This window comes from Ursus maritimus, unplaced genomic scaffold (assembly GCF_017311325.1).
Source record: "Ursus maritimus isolate PB19 unplaced genomic scaffold, ASM1731132v1 scaffold_27, whole genome shotgun sequence".
NCBI lineage: Eukaryota > Metazoa > Chordata > Mammalia > Carnivora > Ursidae > Ursus > Ursus maritimus.
In genome coordinates this window covers 9,761,804-9,780,753 of record NW_024425230.1, presented here as the reverse complement: position 1 = coordinate 9,780,753, position 18,950 = coordinate 9,761,804, and the positions used below count along the sequence as shown (strand labels likewise).

The window sequence follows — 18,950 nt, the reverse complement described above, 5'->3', positions numbered from 1 at the left end:
GTTTCAGTTTCTCCCAGGCTGTTCCTTCACGAAGAGAGACCAACAGCACAGAGTTGGGGAGAGGAAGAGGCCACCCCTTCTAATCCTCTGCGGGCCCCAAGAGCGGCCACCCTGCAGCCCCCGCCTGTCCGTCCTCTGGGCTCCCTGGACCTCTGGGGACAGTGTCACTCACTCCCTGGTTCTGGAGCGTGGTTAAGTCGGCCGTGCCTGGCCTCTGTCTAAGCCATGCTTTGCCTCTAACTTGCACAGTGACCCTGGACACGCCCTGGCCCTCGGTCCTCTAGATGGGATGTGCAGTAAGGTAGCTTCCAGAGCTTTCTGTCTTTAGACGGTGGGAGACAGGGTAAGGGTTCTTCTCTGGCCTCACCCACCACTTGCTCTCTGCAGCTTCCCCGTCCTCACCTGGCCCTCAGAGCACAGAGCACGGATGCTGAGACCTGCTTGTGGAGCTCAGAGGCAGGCCAGGCTCAGGCTGGCTGGGCATTTTGTAGCAAGAAATGGGCCTTGCCTAGGAGCTGAGGAAGGTTCTCTCAGAGCACATGGGGCTCAAGGGGGGTTTGGGAAGGCTGAGGAGGAAGGAAGGTGGCGAGGGGAAGAATGAGGAGGAAGGGAGAGAGGTGGGTGGGTGCGGCCAGCTGTGGCTTACACTCATTTCCACCAGCAGGGCTGTACCACAAACCCCACCGGGAGGCCTCCCCAGGTTGGAGGTGGGGCGAGGGAGACAGCCAGGGAGCCGAGGAGGGCCCTGGGCAGGTGAAGGCCACCTGACTATGGCTGCTTCCGGATGGCCAGGTTACCTGTCAGGAGTCCACTGGGGCTGGGCGTGTGTGTGTTCCAGAGCCTGTCTGACATCTTGTCTCCACGGGACACACAGGGCCCGAGGAGAACCAATAACCCGGCGGGTGGGGTGTGGGCTGGGGGTGGGGTAGGACCCAGCAGAGGGGCAAGGCTGAGAAGGAAGGCCACAGGAGGGGGAGTTGAGAAAAGGCAGGATCATGGAGGTATATAAAACACGAGACTTCATCAAGAGGCAATGCCCGGCTTCAGGTACTTAGATATTTTATGTCTAGTGGGCAAAATATGGGGAAAGCCTAGGATAAGTGGGGGCCAGGGAGATCGATCGATCAATCGCTCTATCTATCTTTATGCATGGGGAATTACATCTTGGGAACGGACCCCACGGTTATGAGTCTGGTCCCTATGGCCAGGGATCCCACCCCCAGCCCCCATGGCTCTGATGGGGCCCCTTCCATCCTGCTGGGTCCGGACCCTACAGAGCCCAGGCTGCAGACGGAGCCACTTCCAAACAAGGCCACCCGTGCTCGGCAGGCTCTGGCTCTGAAAGGTTTACACTGAAATGTACTTGGCTTCTGCCTATTTCATTTTAATATCCTTTAGGAGAAGAGTTATAAATACAAGGCCAATGCCCTGAACACTTAGCAGGGTTGGGAGAGCTGTTAATACCAAGTTTGTCTATGGCTGCTCCGGGAGGCGGGCCAGGCTCAGGTTAGGGACATTCCGGGAGCCCGAATTGGAAGTCCTTATGCAATCACAGTCCTTCGTGACTTCTAGGGCAGTTTTGTCTGCATAAGGAGTGCAGGAAAGGCACAGAGCGAAGGGATTCGCTTGAGCGTGGAGCCTGAAACACGCTAGCTCCTTGGACAGTGGCGTTTTGTCTGTCGGAGGGCAATGCCTTCAAAGGGCATTTAGCGAGCAGGCTATGGAGAATCCCCAAATGAGAAATTTTTCTCTTTAATGATTCTTTAAAAAAAAAAATCTGTACTCTGTGCAGACAGGTTTAAGCACAGGCAGGCAGAGCTGAGGTCTCCATGCCTGCGGATTTCCTTGGCATTGGGTGCAACATGCAGATTTGCTCCCAGGAGATCTGGCTGGGATTTCCAAACTCAAAGGGACTAAAGTCCAGCTCACAGTCCTGCCATCCTGGGTGAAAGCCAACCAGTGTGTGTGTGTGTGTGTGTGTGTGTGTGTGTGTGTGTTAGGGGGGAGGTGGTCTCTCCTTAGCTCCCCTTAGCTGTCAAAGATAAGTTCCAAATTCCCCCATTTCCTTTCTCCTCTCTGGAGGCAGCAGAGGCCTGGGTGGGTTTCCCTCATTCCCACCGTGAGGGCATTGGCCTGTGAAGGGGTAACAGAGAGAGATGACATGAATGTCCAGGCTCCCTGAAAGATGGTGGGAAGGCACCTGCCCAGTCCCACTGCAGCTCCTGGCTGGGTGGGGCCCGGCTCATTCCTGCTTCCCAAGGCATGCCAACTCCATGCCTGTAACACGGGTCCCCTGGGCCCACACCCCCACACTGAGGCTTTGTGGGTAAAAGCCGGAACAAACTGGATCTCCCAACGCTGGACAGTCAGTTCATTTTCCACAGCCTAACCCACGTTCTCCACCAAGGGAACCAGGACTGTGACAGATACAGCTTTCAAACTGGTAAACACAGTAGCAAGAGTTTGGGGTTCCTCGTTGCTTGTGTTCGTTTCTGATGTGCCCATTTAGATGGTCTGAGGCCTTAGGGACGAGGCCTGGTGCTCCTCTCTACACCTGTTCCCAGGTTCATGTTGCTGCCCAAAGAACAGCTGTTCTGATCCTACGGTTTCACTGCCCAACCTTGCTTCGTGCTGACTCGCCTTTAAGGCTTCAGTAAACATTCTTCCTAATGGCGTCATGGTGCCAGCCATTTCCAGTGTCTTCTGATTCACAGAAGCTGAGCCCGAGAAGGGCTTGTCTAGAAGCACCCTACAGATGGAGAAGGACTGTGTCCTTTTTGGGTAGAGCAATGAGTAGACAGAATACAGACAGATGGAATGGGCAGGGATGGGGAGCTGGCTGTGTTCGCTCGCTTGTAAAATTCAGGCTTGCGAAAAAGATTAAGTGAGCACGTGTGTGAGAGTTCCAGCATCTGCAGACAAGGCCAGCTCGACTCCTGAGACTAATTGTCCGGGGTAACGTTATTACCATGATTCCTGCTGCCTATGTTTCTAGCAACCGAGCCACTAAGCCTCAAGCAGAAGTGACCCCCGCTCCCCTGGTTTGTAAAGCCAATTGTAGCTCCCTGCTCCTGGGGGAAGTTTTCTTCCATCTTTATACTCCTTCTATAGTTCAACTTCTGACCAGCAAGTCAGCTTGCAGGGTTCAGGCACCAAAGACAGAGGGGGAGCTGAGAACCTGTGCATGCTCCTGCACTGGCCCCTGGCCCCCGGCTCTCCCAACCCATCTCTCTGAGCTGCCTCTGCTCTTCTAGTCCTTTCTCTGTCCCAAATGCCACAGACTCCTCCGCAGGCCTAAGGGGAGGAGGTGGGGCAAGGAAGGAAAGGCGGGGTCGTGTGCAGCCCTTTTAATGTAACAAGGAGGTCAAGAATCTGCTACTCCCTGGCTATGCACCCCTGGGGAAATTACTGAATCTCTCTGTGCCTTGGTTTCTCCACCAGAAACTGGAAGTACTTATGCCAACCTCATGGAGAAGTTGTGAGGATTAACTGAGTTAATAAATGTAACTGGTTAGAACCATGGCCTTACGCACTATGCAAGCATTAGCTGTTACTACTATTGTTACTGTGCGAGGTCATTGCATTCTCACAGATCTTATTATGGAATCACTGTTATTCTCAATTTACAATACCCACACTATATTTATTCTTAAACATGAAAATACAAATGTAGGTATGGATATATATATTTGGATTGTCTGATTCCGTGAATCATGCAAAGCCGAGTGGCCTGACCTCGCAGCTAGAGGGAAAAAACATTTCAGGACACAAGTTCTATGGGTCCTCATCCAATCCATACATTTTTTTTTTTTAACTAGCTGAGATGCTAGCAAATGGGAGTCCCTCTAGGCAAAGAGGGTCTTTGGGACTTGGTTTCCTCTAGCTGTTTGCTATTCTCTCTCTCTCTCTTTTTAAAAGATTTTACTTATTTATTTGAGAGAAAGAGAGAGAGAGAGAGAGTGCACAAGTTGGGGGGAGGGGCAGAGGGAGAGGAAGAAGCAGACCCCCTGCTGAGCGGGGAGCCTGATGGGGGACTCAGTCCCAGGACCCTGGGATCACGACCTGAGCGGAAGGCAGACGCATCACCGACTGAGCCACCCAGGGGCCCCCTAGCTGTCTGGCATTCCCCTGGGAATACCCAAGACTCCCCTTTCCCCACCCCACCAGTTTAAATGCTCAGAACTCTCCAGTTGTCTGAAACCCATGAGCCCTTGAGGAAAACAGGAAGGACCCGACAAGCATTCATTATATACCTGCTCTCTCTGGGTCAGAAGTTACAAGTCTGGCCCTCACACTTGTTTTGGCCCATTCAGAGTCCAAAACGTATTTGAATTAGTTACCATCAACTACACACAAAAATCTAGATTTCTGCCTTCTCTTGAAAGAGCACATCTGCCATAGAAGCCTGCCTTCCACATGACGGTAACGGGCTGGAGCTGAGAGACCACTGCGTACTCTAGGCTATGGCTTCCCCAGTTTGCTGCAGTCCTCAGCACTCTGTATTGTCTCTCACGTTCAAATCCACAGTAGCTGCCATTTATGATGCGCTTGCTTGCTGCTGCTGTATCGTCATGACCATCCGTGTCGCTCACACAGCTTACTCAGTTCCTGTAGACATTCCGATTTGTGACTCCTGCTAGTCTAGGGATTTCCATCAAACACGCATTGGCATTTTCACTATCTTAATAGTTGGGAGTGGAAGGTTCTTTTCCCCTATTAAAGGAATGTAAGGCACGCATAAGCTGGTCAAAACACTGCTAGCTCTTTGAAGGTTTTGAAGTTGATTGTTATATATGGAGTGTTTCAGGGGAGAGGATCTGAAAGTTTGCCTGCCTTCTCTATCCCTAGATGGGGGGCTCCAGCTCTGAAAAGGTGCTCAAGGCTCCGGGAGACCGGAATGAGGAGTCTGTCAGGTGGGCTGGACAGATGGATAAACCGCTATATCCCCTTCACTAGCTCCTCTCTGGGCTGGAGCCCCTGCTCGGCCCAGGGATCTGTGCAGACAAGCTGCTCAGAGAGACGTCCCCTTCCTCTCCGCCTACCTGCCAGCCTCCACATCCTAGCCCAACTCCCTCCCGGAACCCCAATTATTCTGGATCTCAATTTTAGGCTTGCTGGCACACTGGATCTTATTTTACTATAGTACGTGATTATTTTTATCTGAAATTTTGGAATATAGTCCTAGGTCGTCTTTGTGACTTATATTCTGTTTCTGAATATTCTGACCCAACCCCCCCCAAAAGTCACTGGAGATGTGTTCTTCATGGACAGAGGCATACTGTAAACTCGGAGTCCAGAATAGGGGATTAAAGAACGTCCCAAGCTCGCTGCTCTACCTATTACCTGGGGCTAAGAAAAACCATATGAGTCATAAATGGCAACTCCTCTTGGACTGCCGAAACCATGTAAGTGCATCCTCATGGAAAAGCCCAGTCCCGTGAAAGCCTGTGGGCTGGGGTTCCACAAGCCAGATCTGTTGCCACAGTAGCTCCACAACAATCTTTAAAAATAGATCCCCTTTGAGAGCAGAGCATGGCTCACCCTGTAAGCCCAGCATGGAATCTCTGGGGTTCTTAACAGCTCCGTTTGGAGGAAGATTCACTGGATTTGAAAGTAAAAGATTAGAGAAAGGCCAAAGAGGACAGAAACCAAAGAACACTAGCGAAACGAAGGAAGTGGCAGAGCTACGCATGGCCATATAAAGCCGCCAAAGCTCTCCAAGGAGCCTATGTCACAGCCCCCGCCACCTGCGCGCCCATCCTAAAGGCAGCAGGTTACAGACCCAGCCGCGCGTGCACAGCCGGCCGGGAGCGGGCAGCGAGCCTCGCCCACTGAAGGTGCGCGCTCACCGTGGTGCTCGGTCCTCCCAGAAGCGACGGCGGCGTGGGCGACAGAATGTGCGGAGACCGCTGCCTCCTCTTGACAGGGGTTTCTGCTGAGAACGATGAGATGCGCCTGTCACCAGGGAAAGGAGAAACACGTTTGTTTACCTGCTCGGCAGCAGCAATAGCGAGCTAACTGTTCTTGCAGCGATAAGCAGAAAGCCAAGGAACTTCCTAGCCCGCTAGACGATATGATTTATGGGGAAGCACAATCGATTCTTAGGAGACCTGGATCTTAAAGGCATTGTGAAGTGGAGAGGGAAAGGCTGGGTCCAGATGGCTTGAAGCTGTGACCGGGGCACATCGCTAAGTAAATCATTTACCGGTCTCTGCTCCTGGGAGCGTGGTAGTGTGGTGTCAGCCCAGGGCGCAGGGGGAGGCGGGGAGGAAGGGTTCAAGAAGGAAGGAGATGGGTCACAGAGCGCCAGTGCTGTGCAGAGGAAGTGGGTGAGCCCAGAGCCCTGCCCGTGCTCAGTCCAGAAAGTGGGACCCCCGAAGGCGTTGGCAGCCTCCCCAGTGCCTGATCCACCAAGCCCATCGGTCTGCACCCTCTTCAAACGGGCCCATGGGGCTGCCTGAGCACAGAAAACAGCTCAGGTCCTTGAAAATAAAGCCCAATTTAAAATTCTTTAAGAGAAAAAAAAAATAAAACCTATGATCCTGTGAATATAAAATAATAACAATCCTCTCAAATAAAAGGCAAACTACATCTCTCCAAATAAAAAGAAAATAAAAAATAAATGAGAAAATAAAGCTATATTCATATGACCGTAGAATTCTAAAGTTTTAAAAATGCACTTAGTAATACGTTTACATTCATACAATAAACACATAATTACCAATTGCCTACGGCAGGAGAGGCCAGGGCTAGAAAGTGTGGGCAACAGGGAAAGCATGGAAGCCAGCACGATGTCGTACAATGCACTAATGCAAGATGGTAGGTAGTTTGCCATTAATTGCCGGAACGGTGACAGAACACTAAAATTCTGTGGGTTTAAAGGAGAAATGCCAGATTGCGATAGGCAAGACATACTAATGCAACTAAGATTTCTTTCTCATTTGTAGTATTACGATTTTAATTTTCTTTTATTAAAAAAAATTTTTTTTGTTATGTTAGTTACCATACAGTACTTCATTAGTTTTTGATGTAGTGTTCCATGCTTCATTTCTTTTTTTAAAAAAAGCTTTAATTTATTGGGGCGCCTGGGTGGCTCAGTCGTTGAGCGTCTGCCTTCAGCTCAGGGCGTGATCCTGGCGTTCTGGGATCGAGCCCCACATCAGGCTTCTCTGCTGGGAGCCTGCTTCTTCCTCTCCCACTCCCCCTGCTTGTGTTCCCTCTCTCGCTGGCTGTCTCTCTCTGTCAAACAAATAAATAAAATCTTAAAAAAAAAAGCTTTAATTTATTTATTTGAGACAGAGCAGGAGAGGGGGGAGGGAGAGGGAGAAGCAGACTCCTCACGGAGTGGCAGCCCAACATGAGGCTCCCGGGGCTCCTGGGATGGAGTCCCAGGACCCTAAGATCATGACTTGAGCTGAAGGCAGACGCTTAACCAACTGAGCCACCCAGGAGTCCCTCGACTTTAATTTTCTTAACTACTTTTGCTACGAGAAAGCTGAGGTTGCCTACTGGGTGACTTGCTTGAGATAGCTCACAGCTAATAAAGGATGGAGATAAGACTCTGACCTTGATCCTCTGACTTTAGATTCGCTTCTTCTGCCCTGGCCCCTGGTGGCAGACATCACTAATTGATGCCAGCACACTTCCCCATAGACTCATTCAGGCTCTAGGAGCTATGCCTAATCCATGGGAGGTGGGCTAGGAGATAAAGTCCTACCACTAGAACTTTCTAGTCCAGACCAAACAGTGACACAGCAAAGGCATAGAGACTTCATCCTCTGATGATCAGCGGAGCCCATGTCTGAGTTGATAATCAGGGTAGACGCTAGACTGTCATATTTAAATGTCATGACGCCTCATTTGTCATATTTAAAATCAGCTGAGTTACTAGCTCTAGACTTTTTATGATGGGGCTACTCCAGATCAAGATGGCTGGTAATAATAACTTTAATTGTTGTGTTAGAACAACCAGAATTTCATATTCATAAATGCCAACAATATGCTTTGTTTTAAATTTACTTTTTTTTAATGATAGGCTATAAATACATTGAACAAGTAATTTCGGCCACCTCCCAATTAGTCATTATCCTCAATTTGGCCTGAGGCTCTGACTTGAAATGCTTTTCAAACACTGCACACTCCAAACAGTAAAGACAGTCGGAGCCACGGGGTAGAGTCAAAGCATCACATGATCAGGGTTTGCAGGGAGGAAAAAAGAGAGAGGAAAAGCCTGCCCCACCCCAAATGCAAACCGAATCCTGTTTACCTGGGGTTTTCCCCGGCTAACTATCTCCACAATCCACCACTGAGGAAGGAACCCAGCGATACCAGGAAAGATTTAACTCATGTTGTTACAAAGACTTTTAACACACACAGTACTTTAGATTGATTAAAACTCAAATTCAAATTAAAAAAAGATTTCATATTTAGTTTCCACTCAATATTATAATTCAAGGCAACATGAAAGATAGATGTCTATCAAAATTGTTTTCAAATGAATAACTACATGTTCTGAAAGTTCTGTAGATCACCTTTTGCTTCTGGAGACAGGAAGCAAAATCTTCCAAGAGCAAAAATGCTCACAATATCAGGAAAGTGGATCCTGAGAGCTTAAGGGGATCTGAATTTCACAAAATTTTTATAACCTCAACATTTTTCTGTGTGAGATACTAATATAAGCAAACATTTATTATTCATTTTTCAGAAACTCAATCCCTGATCTAATTTATATTTGATGTTCTTGAAGCTTCTAAAAACCATATGCTGGTTTAACATGGAAGGAGTTGGGGGGAGAAAAAGGGAACCATGATGTTTAAAATGTGCAAGATTAGCATCTCATTGATTAGTTCAATCAAATTCAGTTTAATTTAATGCAGTCCTATTCAATTCACCTTCATTTTTAACTGCTTTCTGCAAGCCAGTCTGTGTCCTCAATCACACTTGGGGCCTTATCATAGCTTATTCTGTGCTACCTCTGGACCGTGTGGCTCACAGAACCCTCCTCACTCTATCACACCCTGCCTCGATCACATAGAAATCCATGCAATTTCTAGTCCTCTATCCACTCCCCCCTTCTCACTATCCATCCACCCCCTCCTACTGTCCCTTCCCTTCCTGGCCAGCTCAAAGTTCACCACGTCTCACTGCTGATACAAAAAAAAAAAAAAAAAAAAATGCCCTCAACTTCACTGAGGCATTATTTCAAATGGTGAGAAAGGGGGAATCTATCCAGGAGAAGGGGAATGAATGGATCGTGGTTTATTCATACAAGGATTGAACTCTACTGATGTCTTTTAACATGGCTACGTTTCAGAAACATACCAGTGAGTGGAAAAGTAATTTACAAAAGGTTGCACACATCATGGCACCACTGAGTTTCAAGGTTTTGTTTTGAAGCAAAGAAAGAAAAAAAAAAAAAAAAGAAAACCCAAAACCAAGAAACAAACCAAAAAAACCCTTTCATTCCAAATAGAATCTTCCACGTTCTCTAAAATACAGAGCCAGTTAAGAGTGGAGCTGCTCTCACTGAAGCAGGTGGAGAGGGCCTAGGAGCCCACCCAGCTGTGCCCACCCAGCTGCCCCCAAAAGACCCTCCGTGGAATATGAGGGTTCCAGGGGATGCGGACTGAGAACCGCAGCCCTGCAGGGTACAGGAGGCCTCCGTCGGGAGTAAATACAAAGGCAGTTGACAAAGCTGGTGATGATTAGATTACCCAATTTGCCAAACTAAAGCACTGTTCACGATTCTGGAACAACACCCTGTTTGCTAAGAGAATATAAGTACCCCTGTCGTATGCATCAGAGAGCATTTGAGGACTAGTTGTTAGCGTTAACAGAATTATAGGAGCCCTGCTTGCCTCTCTGGCTTCATGCAGGAGCAAAAGTAATGGGCCCCACTGAGGATCTGTGGCTTGACTGCGTTCGCTCCTCATTATTTATTAATCTCCCAGGGCTCAAATTTCTCCTCCCATTCTTTGTTGTTTTCAGCATCTTATGGTTACATGTTTCTCAACTGTCATCTTGAAGCTGAGAGGGAGTGTTCAATATTCCTAAATCTCTTGAGCTGTTAGCAGGTTGTACCGGGTTAATAACAAACACCGAAACCAAACCTTTAATGTCCCATATTGAGCGAGGTCCTTCACTGAAAAACCTCATTCACAAGACCAACCACTTCCCGCCCTGCCAAGGTACAGAGCCGCTGTGGCCTTCTTTTTTTTTTTTTTTTAAAGATTTTATTTATTTATTCGACAGAGAGAGACAGCCAGAGAGAAAGGGAACACAAGCAGGGGGAGTGGGAGAGGAAGAAGCAGGCTCATAGCGGAGGAGCCTGATGTGGGGCTCGATCCCAGAACGCCGGGATCACGCCCTGAGCCGAAGGTAGACGCTTAACCGCTGTGCCACCCAGGCGCGCTGTGGCCTTCTGGTCCTCCTGCGCGTTTCTGGGGGAAACCACCGATTCCACAGCGCCGATCCAGCCGTCCACAGACTCAGCCCGAGTTAGAGCTGGCAGGCTCTTATCGAACTGAGCCTGTCCCCTTGGATTTGTGAAATGTGTAATAGTTCTTGAGGGGAAAACTTGATGACTAGTAAAAAGGATGTTTCTATTTATGCAAGCAGACCCCATCATGTGAACACTCAACTTAAAACATGCAGGCTTCTGACGGCAGAACCCCAGCTCTTGGCAGGAGGGACGGACAGATTCTTTTCCCATTTGGTAATAAGGACGGGATCACGGACTCAGGGAGGGATCTCCTCTCCCATAGCACAGCAGAGAGTACACAAGTCACTCAAGGAACATTCGTGGACCTCAAATGAGTCTCTTTACCCTGGAGACATGAACGCTCATGGGGAAGGCAAGATAAGTCTCCAACTCAGTAACTGCCAAGATCTCTTTGTACAGCAGAGGGCTGGTGCTGGAGGGGACAGTGGGACCGCAGAAACTCACACTGATTCGGCACCTAGTTTTGTCAGGCATGGTGCTATGTGAATTATGTACACCTGCCCGCTTAGTCGAGGAACGAGTGGTAAGGGGGATGTCAACAGCCCAATTTACAGATGGGGAAAATGAAGCACCCAGGAGATCAAGCAACTAACTGAAGGTCACATAGAGGGGTCAGTGGCAGGACAGGGATTCAAGCTAAGGCCTGTGATTTCCAGCTGCATCCTTTTCTAGTCTAACACCTGGTTTTTAAGAGAGTAGAAGTTACAGAACGATGATCTTCTAATCAGCATGATGAAGTATTATTTGAGAGTCAGAGAAATAGTTGCTAGGTAGTAAATTCGGTCTAGAAGTTGGATGATCTGGCTAGGGCGAGACCGGACTGCCAATACGTGGATCCCGAAGCAGCTTCTGAGAACTAACTGCAGAGGGACGACACCACAGTGGGGAGTCTGCTTTGACTCAAGTCCCCCTGTCATTGTGAGGTGTGAGCTTGCTGTGTCGCTTCTAGAACTGGCCAGCCGTGCAGTTACATGGCTTTCCCTCCTGGCCTTGCCAGAGCTGACCATCCGACCCTTCAGCTTTGGGCTGATGGCCTTGCACAAGACAGGGTCACGTTGCAGCTTCAGGCTGACACTTCCTTTCCTCTCCCGTGTCTGGCCAGGAGGGAAGCCTGTCATGGCCACCCACACCGCGGGGGCCCAGGGCAGCCGGAGAGGCTTGGCTGAGAGAAAGATGTTGCTGGGACTCCCCGGAGGTGGGGGGGAGAGGGGGGGTAGTTGAAAGGGAAGTTAGTGGGTGCAGAGGGCATTCAAACACTGAGTTCTGAGGGCCCCAGACCAAGCCAGTTTCTTTTAATAGAGAGAGTCCTCAATGGCAGCTCTCCAGTTGTCAATTTTAGCTCCTCCAAAGGGCTGGGGAGAAAAGGTCCTCCTCTCCGTAAGGGTTAGCACCAAAATAGATATGTTGGGAACTTAGACTTTCATTCTCTCTTGGTCGTAAGTGTGTGTTTTCTTAAAACGTAGCTAGATTTTAGATTATAAGAGTAATGCCGGTATATAATTTTGAAAGAGCCTACGTGGTAAGTTAAAGCGCCCTCTCCCTTCTGTCTATAGGCCTCACCCTCTTCTCCCCATCCGCAGTCTGACTCCTTATAGTTATCACTATCAGGTTTCCCGAGCGTCCTCTCAGAGCTACTGACATGTTTATACAAATGCGCACGTGCCCAGGTGCGCATGTGCCATCATAACCTGACTCCGCCCTGCCCCCCACGCCCAGCTTCGTCCGGACCAGCCCTCTGGGCTCTGCCACAGTGGCCCTGCTCCCCTCTCCTCAGTCTTTGGGGTGTCTCAGGCCGCTCTGCTGGGAGCTCTCACAGCACCCTTACATTCCCCCATGTGCATGCCACAGTTGCCATTCTAGATTCATCTGTGTGACTATTCAGCTCAGGCCCAGGTCACACCCTAGGCTACTCCTCGAGGCCGTGACCCTGCATCACAGTCCCAGCGCGGGCCACTGTGCCGGCACATTGTTGGGTCTGACCAGTTGTGGACTGAATCGACATTCTGGTCTACATCTGGCTTCTTGAAAATAATAATGCACTTTGGGCATCTTTCAAGTCAGAACACACACAGCCATCTCATTCTTCTCAGTGCTTCTATGGTGTTCCACCACATGGATGTGTCATCATTTCATCACCAGTCCCCTGTTAATGGATTTTAAGAGTACGTTTAATTTCTAAAGGCTCGTTTTTGCCAGCGACACTGTTTCATTGCTCATACATCTTTTTCTTTTTAATTTTATTTATTTGATAGAGAGAGACTCAGCGAGAGAGGGAACACAAGCAGGGGGAGTGGGAGAGGGAGAAGCAGGCTTCCCAGCGGAGCAGGGAGCCCGATGTGGGGCTCCATCCAGGACCCCGGGATCATGACCTGAGCCGAAGGCAGACGCCTAACGACTGAGCCCCCCAGGTGCCCCAATGGCTCATACATCTTTGCACACGTGTACACATCTATCTGTTGGGTCGGTTTCTAGAAGTGAATCGGCTGGTCAAAGGGTCAGTGCATTATAAAATTGGAGAGGGGATATCAACTGTTTTCCCCCAAATTAGTGCCAACCCCACTTCCCAGCAGTGCGTAAGAATGCCTGCTTTCTTGTACCCTTGCCATCACGGGGCATCCTCAAACTCTTATTTTGCTCACAGCAGGTGAAAATGGCCTCTCCTCAGTTAAAGTGCATTTCTTTCATAACAGATGACGTTGATAATTATTTTCGTATGGTTATTGGCTATTTGTAGTTCCTCTTCTGTAAACTGACTGCTCCTGCCTTTCATCTACATTTCTATTGTGTTGTCTTTTTCATCTAGATTTTAAAAAAAGATTTATTTATTTATTTATTTATTTATTTATTTATTTATTTATTTATTTATTTTGGAGAGAGAGAGAGAGCATGAGTGGGAAGGGGCAGAGGCAGAGGGAGAGAGAATCTCAAGCAGACTCCCCGCTGAGTGCTCAGGACCCTGAGATCATGACCTGAGCTGGAACCAGGAGTTGGACACTTAACCGACTGAGCCGCCCAGGCGCCCCTCACCTAGCTTTTATAAGGATTCTTTCTGTATCTCCTCCCTTTGATATTTATTTTTTGACATTGGGATATTTTGTCACAGATAAGTTTTTTGTTTTTATGTCGTCAAATTCATCAATCTTTCTTTCTCTTTTTTCTTTCTTGCCTCCCTGTCTCTCAATCTATCCCCGTATGTACATATGCAGAGGAAAGATACTACAAGCATCACCACTGGCTACTTCTGGGAAGGGAGGCCTGGGATGACCTGGGAAATACAAAGTCACTTCTTTGTATTTTTCTGCATGGCTTGATTTTTTTTAATATAAAGAGAATTATCATTTTTTTAAAAATAGTAACTTAAAAAGAAACAGTATGGCACCTGGATGTATGTTATTCTTAGAAAATTTTTATAATGCACAGAATCATAATTGCATTCTGCATCTTTTCTAATTTTAAACAAGAAAAGGCTCGTATTGGGGCCGCCTGGGTGGCTCAGCCGTTAAGCGTCTTTGGCTCAGGTCATGATCCCAGGGTCCTGGGATCGAGCCCCGCATTGGCACTCCCTACTCAGCGGGGAGTCTGCTTCTCCCTCTCCCACTCCCCCGCTTGGGTTCCCTCTCTTGCTGTGTCTCTGTCAAATAAATAAATAAATTCTTAAAAAAAAAAAGAAAAGGCTAGAATTTTCAGAGATTTGGGAAATTATAAATAGCGTGTTACAGCAAATACACAGTGATGAACCAGAACCAATCAGAGGCATTGCCATTTGCTGTATCCTCTGAAGCTGGTAGGAGCCCGGTGTGAGCACCTGTCACCCGTCCCCTGGGCTTGGCGGAGGTTCATGGCCTGCCCAGAGGAACCCGAGGCCGCATTTTCTGACCTCCAAGTTTCTGGTAGACTGACTGGTAAGTTGGTTCGCGATACTTTGTGAATCCAACTGCCCCCAAGTTTGGGAACTCCTGAGAGGCAGAGCTGCCCTAAAAACTGAACAGAAGATAGGCAGTTCGACTGTCAGAGATATAAAAAAGCAGCCGAAGCCCGTGGGCGTTAATTCATCCCCCCCCGAACACACACACACCCACGAACAACCTCACAGAAATGAAATCCTGCGAGTTTTCTTTCGGATCGAGAACAAGGGTCTATTGCCAACATCCGCCACGAGTAGTTTCAGGAACAATCGTGCCTGCAGGCTGTCTCGCAGAGCCCTGCTGCAGGGGGACCGATGGGGCCCCGAGCAGCCCGGTCACCGGCCCCTGGGACCCTGGGACCGGCGCCTGCCCCGTGTGGTGGCTCCGTGGGGCTTGGTATTTGTCTCCACTTGAATGGGTTAGTTCCTAAAATACTTTGGAACTTGTCGTCATTCTACAGAAAATAAAAGGTCTTTTCTCTCTGGGCGTTTCTCTCACTCCAAAGGAATGAAGAGCGGCAAAACCAGGGGGTGAAATAACAAACCCCCTTTTCTTAGCGGGGTACTTACTAAACGGCTTTTGGGCGAGGGCTCCCGTGGAGAGCCGCAGCCACACGGTACCTTTCTGCATCTAAGGTAAAGCTCTGAGAGAAAAGAGGAGCCTGGATAAATGTTTAATAATTACTGTTGATAAATAAAAGGAGCTTATACTGGCAACATGCCTAATGGTTCACAAAGCACTTTCCATTTTGAACCTTTGAGCAGTTCTGTGAAATGGATAGGGCCTCTTGCAGGACTGGTTTTTTTGTTTTGTTCTGTTTTTTGTTTTTTGGGGACGTTAAATGACTTGTATAATCAAGCAGCTGACAATAGAAGAATCTGGACTCCCACTCGGATTTTCTGACTGCACACCCAATGCCATTTCAGCTTCACAAAGCTCTCTCTTCAATAATGGTTGGGAGGTATTTATTTAAACGCTCTTTAATCTTTATTCAACTCAAGAATAAAAAACAATAAAAGTCACCGATTAAACTTTACAAGTATAAAAATCAGTGAGTTACTCTATAACTAATACAGAGAAATCCTTCTACAAGCTTCAAAATCCAAATGTAGTGAAGGGAAATGTTGAAAATGTGAAAGCATTAAGAAAGCTTTTGCATGGCAAAAAAGCATTATGGATCTACAAAAAGAATATATTAGAGCTAATAAACGAGTTCGGCAGGATTGCAGCATGCAAGATAAACCTATCATTTCTATTTCTACACACTAGCAATGAACAGTAGTGAAAAGAAATTAAGAAAAAAAAACTTTTGTTTCTAAGAGCATCAAAAGAACAAGATACCTGGGAATAAATCTCCCAGAAGAAGTATAAAACTTATACTACAAAACGTGGTTGAAAGAAACTAGGGAAAAACTAAATAAATAAAGATATCTTATGTTCATGTATTGAAAGCCTTAATATTATGAAGATGTCAATACTGACTCCGTTTTTTTTTCCAAAAATTGATAAGCTTATCCTAAAATTCATATAAAGATGTAAGTAAGCCAGAATAGCCAAAACAATCTTAAAAAAGAGTAAGGAAGTTGGAGATGTCACACTTATGGCTTTCAAAACTTACCATAAAACTTGTACTTGAATGTTCATAGTAGCTATCCATAAACTTACCACAAAACAACATTGATTGAGCATGTGGTGCTGGCCTAAGGATAGACATACGGATCAATGGAATAGAATCAAAAGTCCAAAAGTAAACCCTTACATTTATGGTCAATTGATTTTGACACAGGTCCCAAGGTAATTCAGCAGTGAAAAGATAGTCCTTTTAATAAATCGCATTGGGACAACTGGATACTCACATGCGAAAGAACGAAGTTGGAGCCCTACTTTACATCCTATAAAAAATCAATTCAAAATGGATCAAGTATTTAAATGTAAAATTTAAAACCATAAAATGCTTAGAAGGAAACAGATACAAGCCTTCATGAGCTTGGAATAAGCAAGGGTTTCTTAGACGTGAGGCTGAAAGCATAAGCAACAAAAGAAAAAAAGGATACGTTGGACTTCCCTGAAGCCAAAAACTTTTGTGCTTCCAAGGATGCGATCCAGAAAGTGCGAAGACAACCCACAGGAGGGGAGAATATATTTATACATCATGTATTTGATAAGGTCTAGTATCTAATACCCCGTATGAAGGACTCTTAGGAGTGAACAATAAAAAGACAAATAACCCTACTTAAAAAATGGGCAAAGGATTTGCCTAGACATTTCTCCAAAGACGGACCCATGGCCACACGCATAGACACAGAGGCAGAACACCATGAGCCATTGGAGGAATTCGAGTCAGAAGCACAGCGGGATACCACCCCACCTTCACTAGGATGGCTGAAATAAAAAGGACAGATACTAATGCGTGCTGGTGAGGAGGTGAAGAAGGTAGGACTCTCAGGCATTGCTGCTGGGAATATCGGATGCTGAGGCTGCTTTGGAAAATAGCTTGGCAGTCCCTCAAAAAGCTAAGTATTGCGTTACCACATGACTCAGCAACTCCACTACCAGCTTTATACCCAAGAGACCCGAAAACATATATCCACGTGAACACTTGTACGTGAATGACCCGAGCAGCTTTATTTGTCATCTCCATGTGGTGGAAACAACCCAAGCATCCCTCAACTGATGATGGGATGAACAAATGTGGTCTATCTGTACGCCAGAATACTCTTCAGCCATAAGACAGGAATGACGTAGAGGCGCCTGGGTGGCTCCGTCGGTTAGGCATCTGACTCTTGATTTCGGCGCAGGCCATGATCTCGGGGTCGTGGGATCGAGCGTCGTATCAGGCTCCACGCTCAGCAGGGAGTCTGCTTGAGATTCTCTCTCTCCCTTTCCCTCTGCCCCTCCCCCAGCTCACACGCGCTGCTTTCTCTCTCAAATAAATAAATTAAAAAAATTTTTTTAAAGGAATGAAGTACTAATACTTGCTAAGCATGGATGAACTTTGAAGACAATATGCTAGATAAAAATTCAGACACGAAAGGGCACATATTATAGGATTCTATTTATATTAACTGTCTATAACAGCCAAACCCATAGAGGCAGAATGTAGACTGGTGGTTGCCAGGGCAAGAGTGAGAGAAGAAATGGGAGAGTAACTCACACTGGGGCAAGTTTCTTTTGAGGCGATGAAAATGTTCTGCAACCGGATGGTGGTAATGCTTACACCACTTTGTGAATGGGACCAAACTACTAAATTATACGCTTCAGAAGGGTGAACTTTTATATAAGTTATCTCAAGAAAAACACCATGAACAAAATAAAATACAAATGACAAACTGGGTGAAAATGTTTATGACATATGTCACGGATAAAGGGGCAATACGTGTAATATGTAGTGACTTTTATTTTTTTAACCTTTTTTAAAGATTTTGTTTATTTATTTGACAGAGTGAGAGCACAAGTAGGGGGAACAGCAGGCTCCCTGCTGAGCAAGCAGCCCGATGTGGGACTCGATCCCAAGACCCTGGGATCATGACCTGAGCGGAAGGCAGAAATTAACCGACTGAACCACCCAGGCATCCCTGTAAAGAGCTGTAACAGTTAGAAACTAGATAAAAATCCTATTAAAAAGTAGACAAATGATATGAAAAGAAAATTCACAAAAAATATATTAAGGAAACCACTGAACTTGTGAAAAGATAGGCAGTTCCATTGTGCAGATTAAAAACTATATGAGATGTTAGTTCTCGCCTCTCAAAGCTTGATGATACGCTCTTTGGGAAGAGGCTGTTGGGAAACAGCACGCTCCGACATTGCTGGTGGGAGTATAACCGGTAGAAGCCCCAGGAAAATCAGTGTCCTGCAAAACTATCCACACAGGCACCCTTTGGCGGAGCAATCCCACTTCTAAGAATTTACTCTGAAGATACAACTCCAATAATATAAAAATATATGTGTGTAAGTTTACTCATTAGAACATTATCCGCAATTAAAAAATATTAGAACCTATCAAAATGCCCAAACAGAAAACGATTTGAGAAAAACACAGTATGTACATAAAATGGATTATTATACCTTTGTACAGATGAATGAACTGCTATGAAGTGATTTCTAGAATATACCACTAAGTGAAAAAAGCAAACATACACACAACAAATAACTTGGTGGGAGGGGGGAGGGACATTCCTAACAGTAGAATGTCAACTGATAAATGTGGATGGAATGGCAGAATGGAAAATCATTCATCCGCAACTATCGCTGTAAAGAGTGGTTTGGGAAAGATTCATCAATGCATGCTAAACGTTGAGAAAATGTGCAAAGGAGTGGAGTATTTACATGGTCTTAAAAATGTCTCTCTACTGAATCCTTATTGGCTGCAAGGGGAACAATAGCTACTGTATAGGAAGAGTCACCATGATTGGGTGATAGATTTATTATTATTTTTTATTTTTTAAAGATTTTATTTATTTATTTGACAGAGAGAGAGCCAGCGAGACAGGGAACACAAGCAGGGCGAGTAGCGGGAGAGGAAGAAGCAGGCTCCCAGCGGA

At 46.7% G+C, this 18,950-nt stretch overlaps 1 protein-coding gene across 3 annotated transcripts in view; it reads right to left on the bottom strand.

Moving 5' to 3' along the window:
• TTC23 (tetratricopeptide repeat domain 23) overlaps window positions 1-18,950 on the bottom strand; it is a 93,473-nt gene that overhangs the window by 25,585 nt on the left and 48,938 nt on the right. For all 3 annotated transcript variants that reach the window (XR_567649.2, XM_008687596.2, XM_008687597.2), the window contains exon 7: window positions 5,850-5,955. Coding sequence is in view for 2 of the 3 variants with exons in the window: in XM_008687596.2 (XP_008685818.1) it covers window positions 5,850-5,955 (106 nt within the window). In the remaining variant the exon portion in view is untranslated. The remainder of the gene's footprint in view (window positions 1-5,849; window positions 5,956-18,950) is intronic.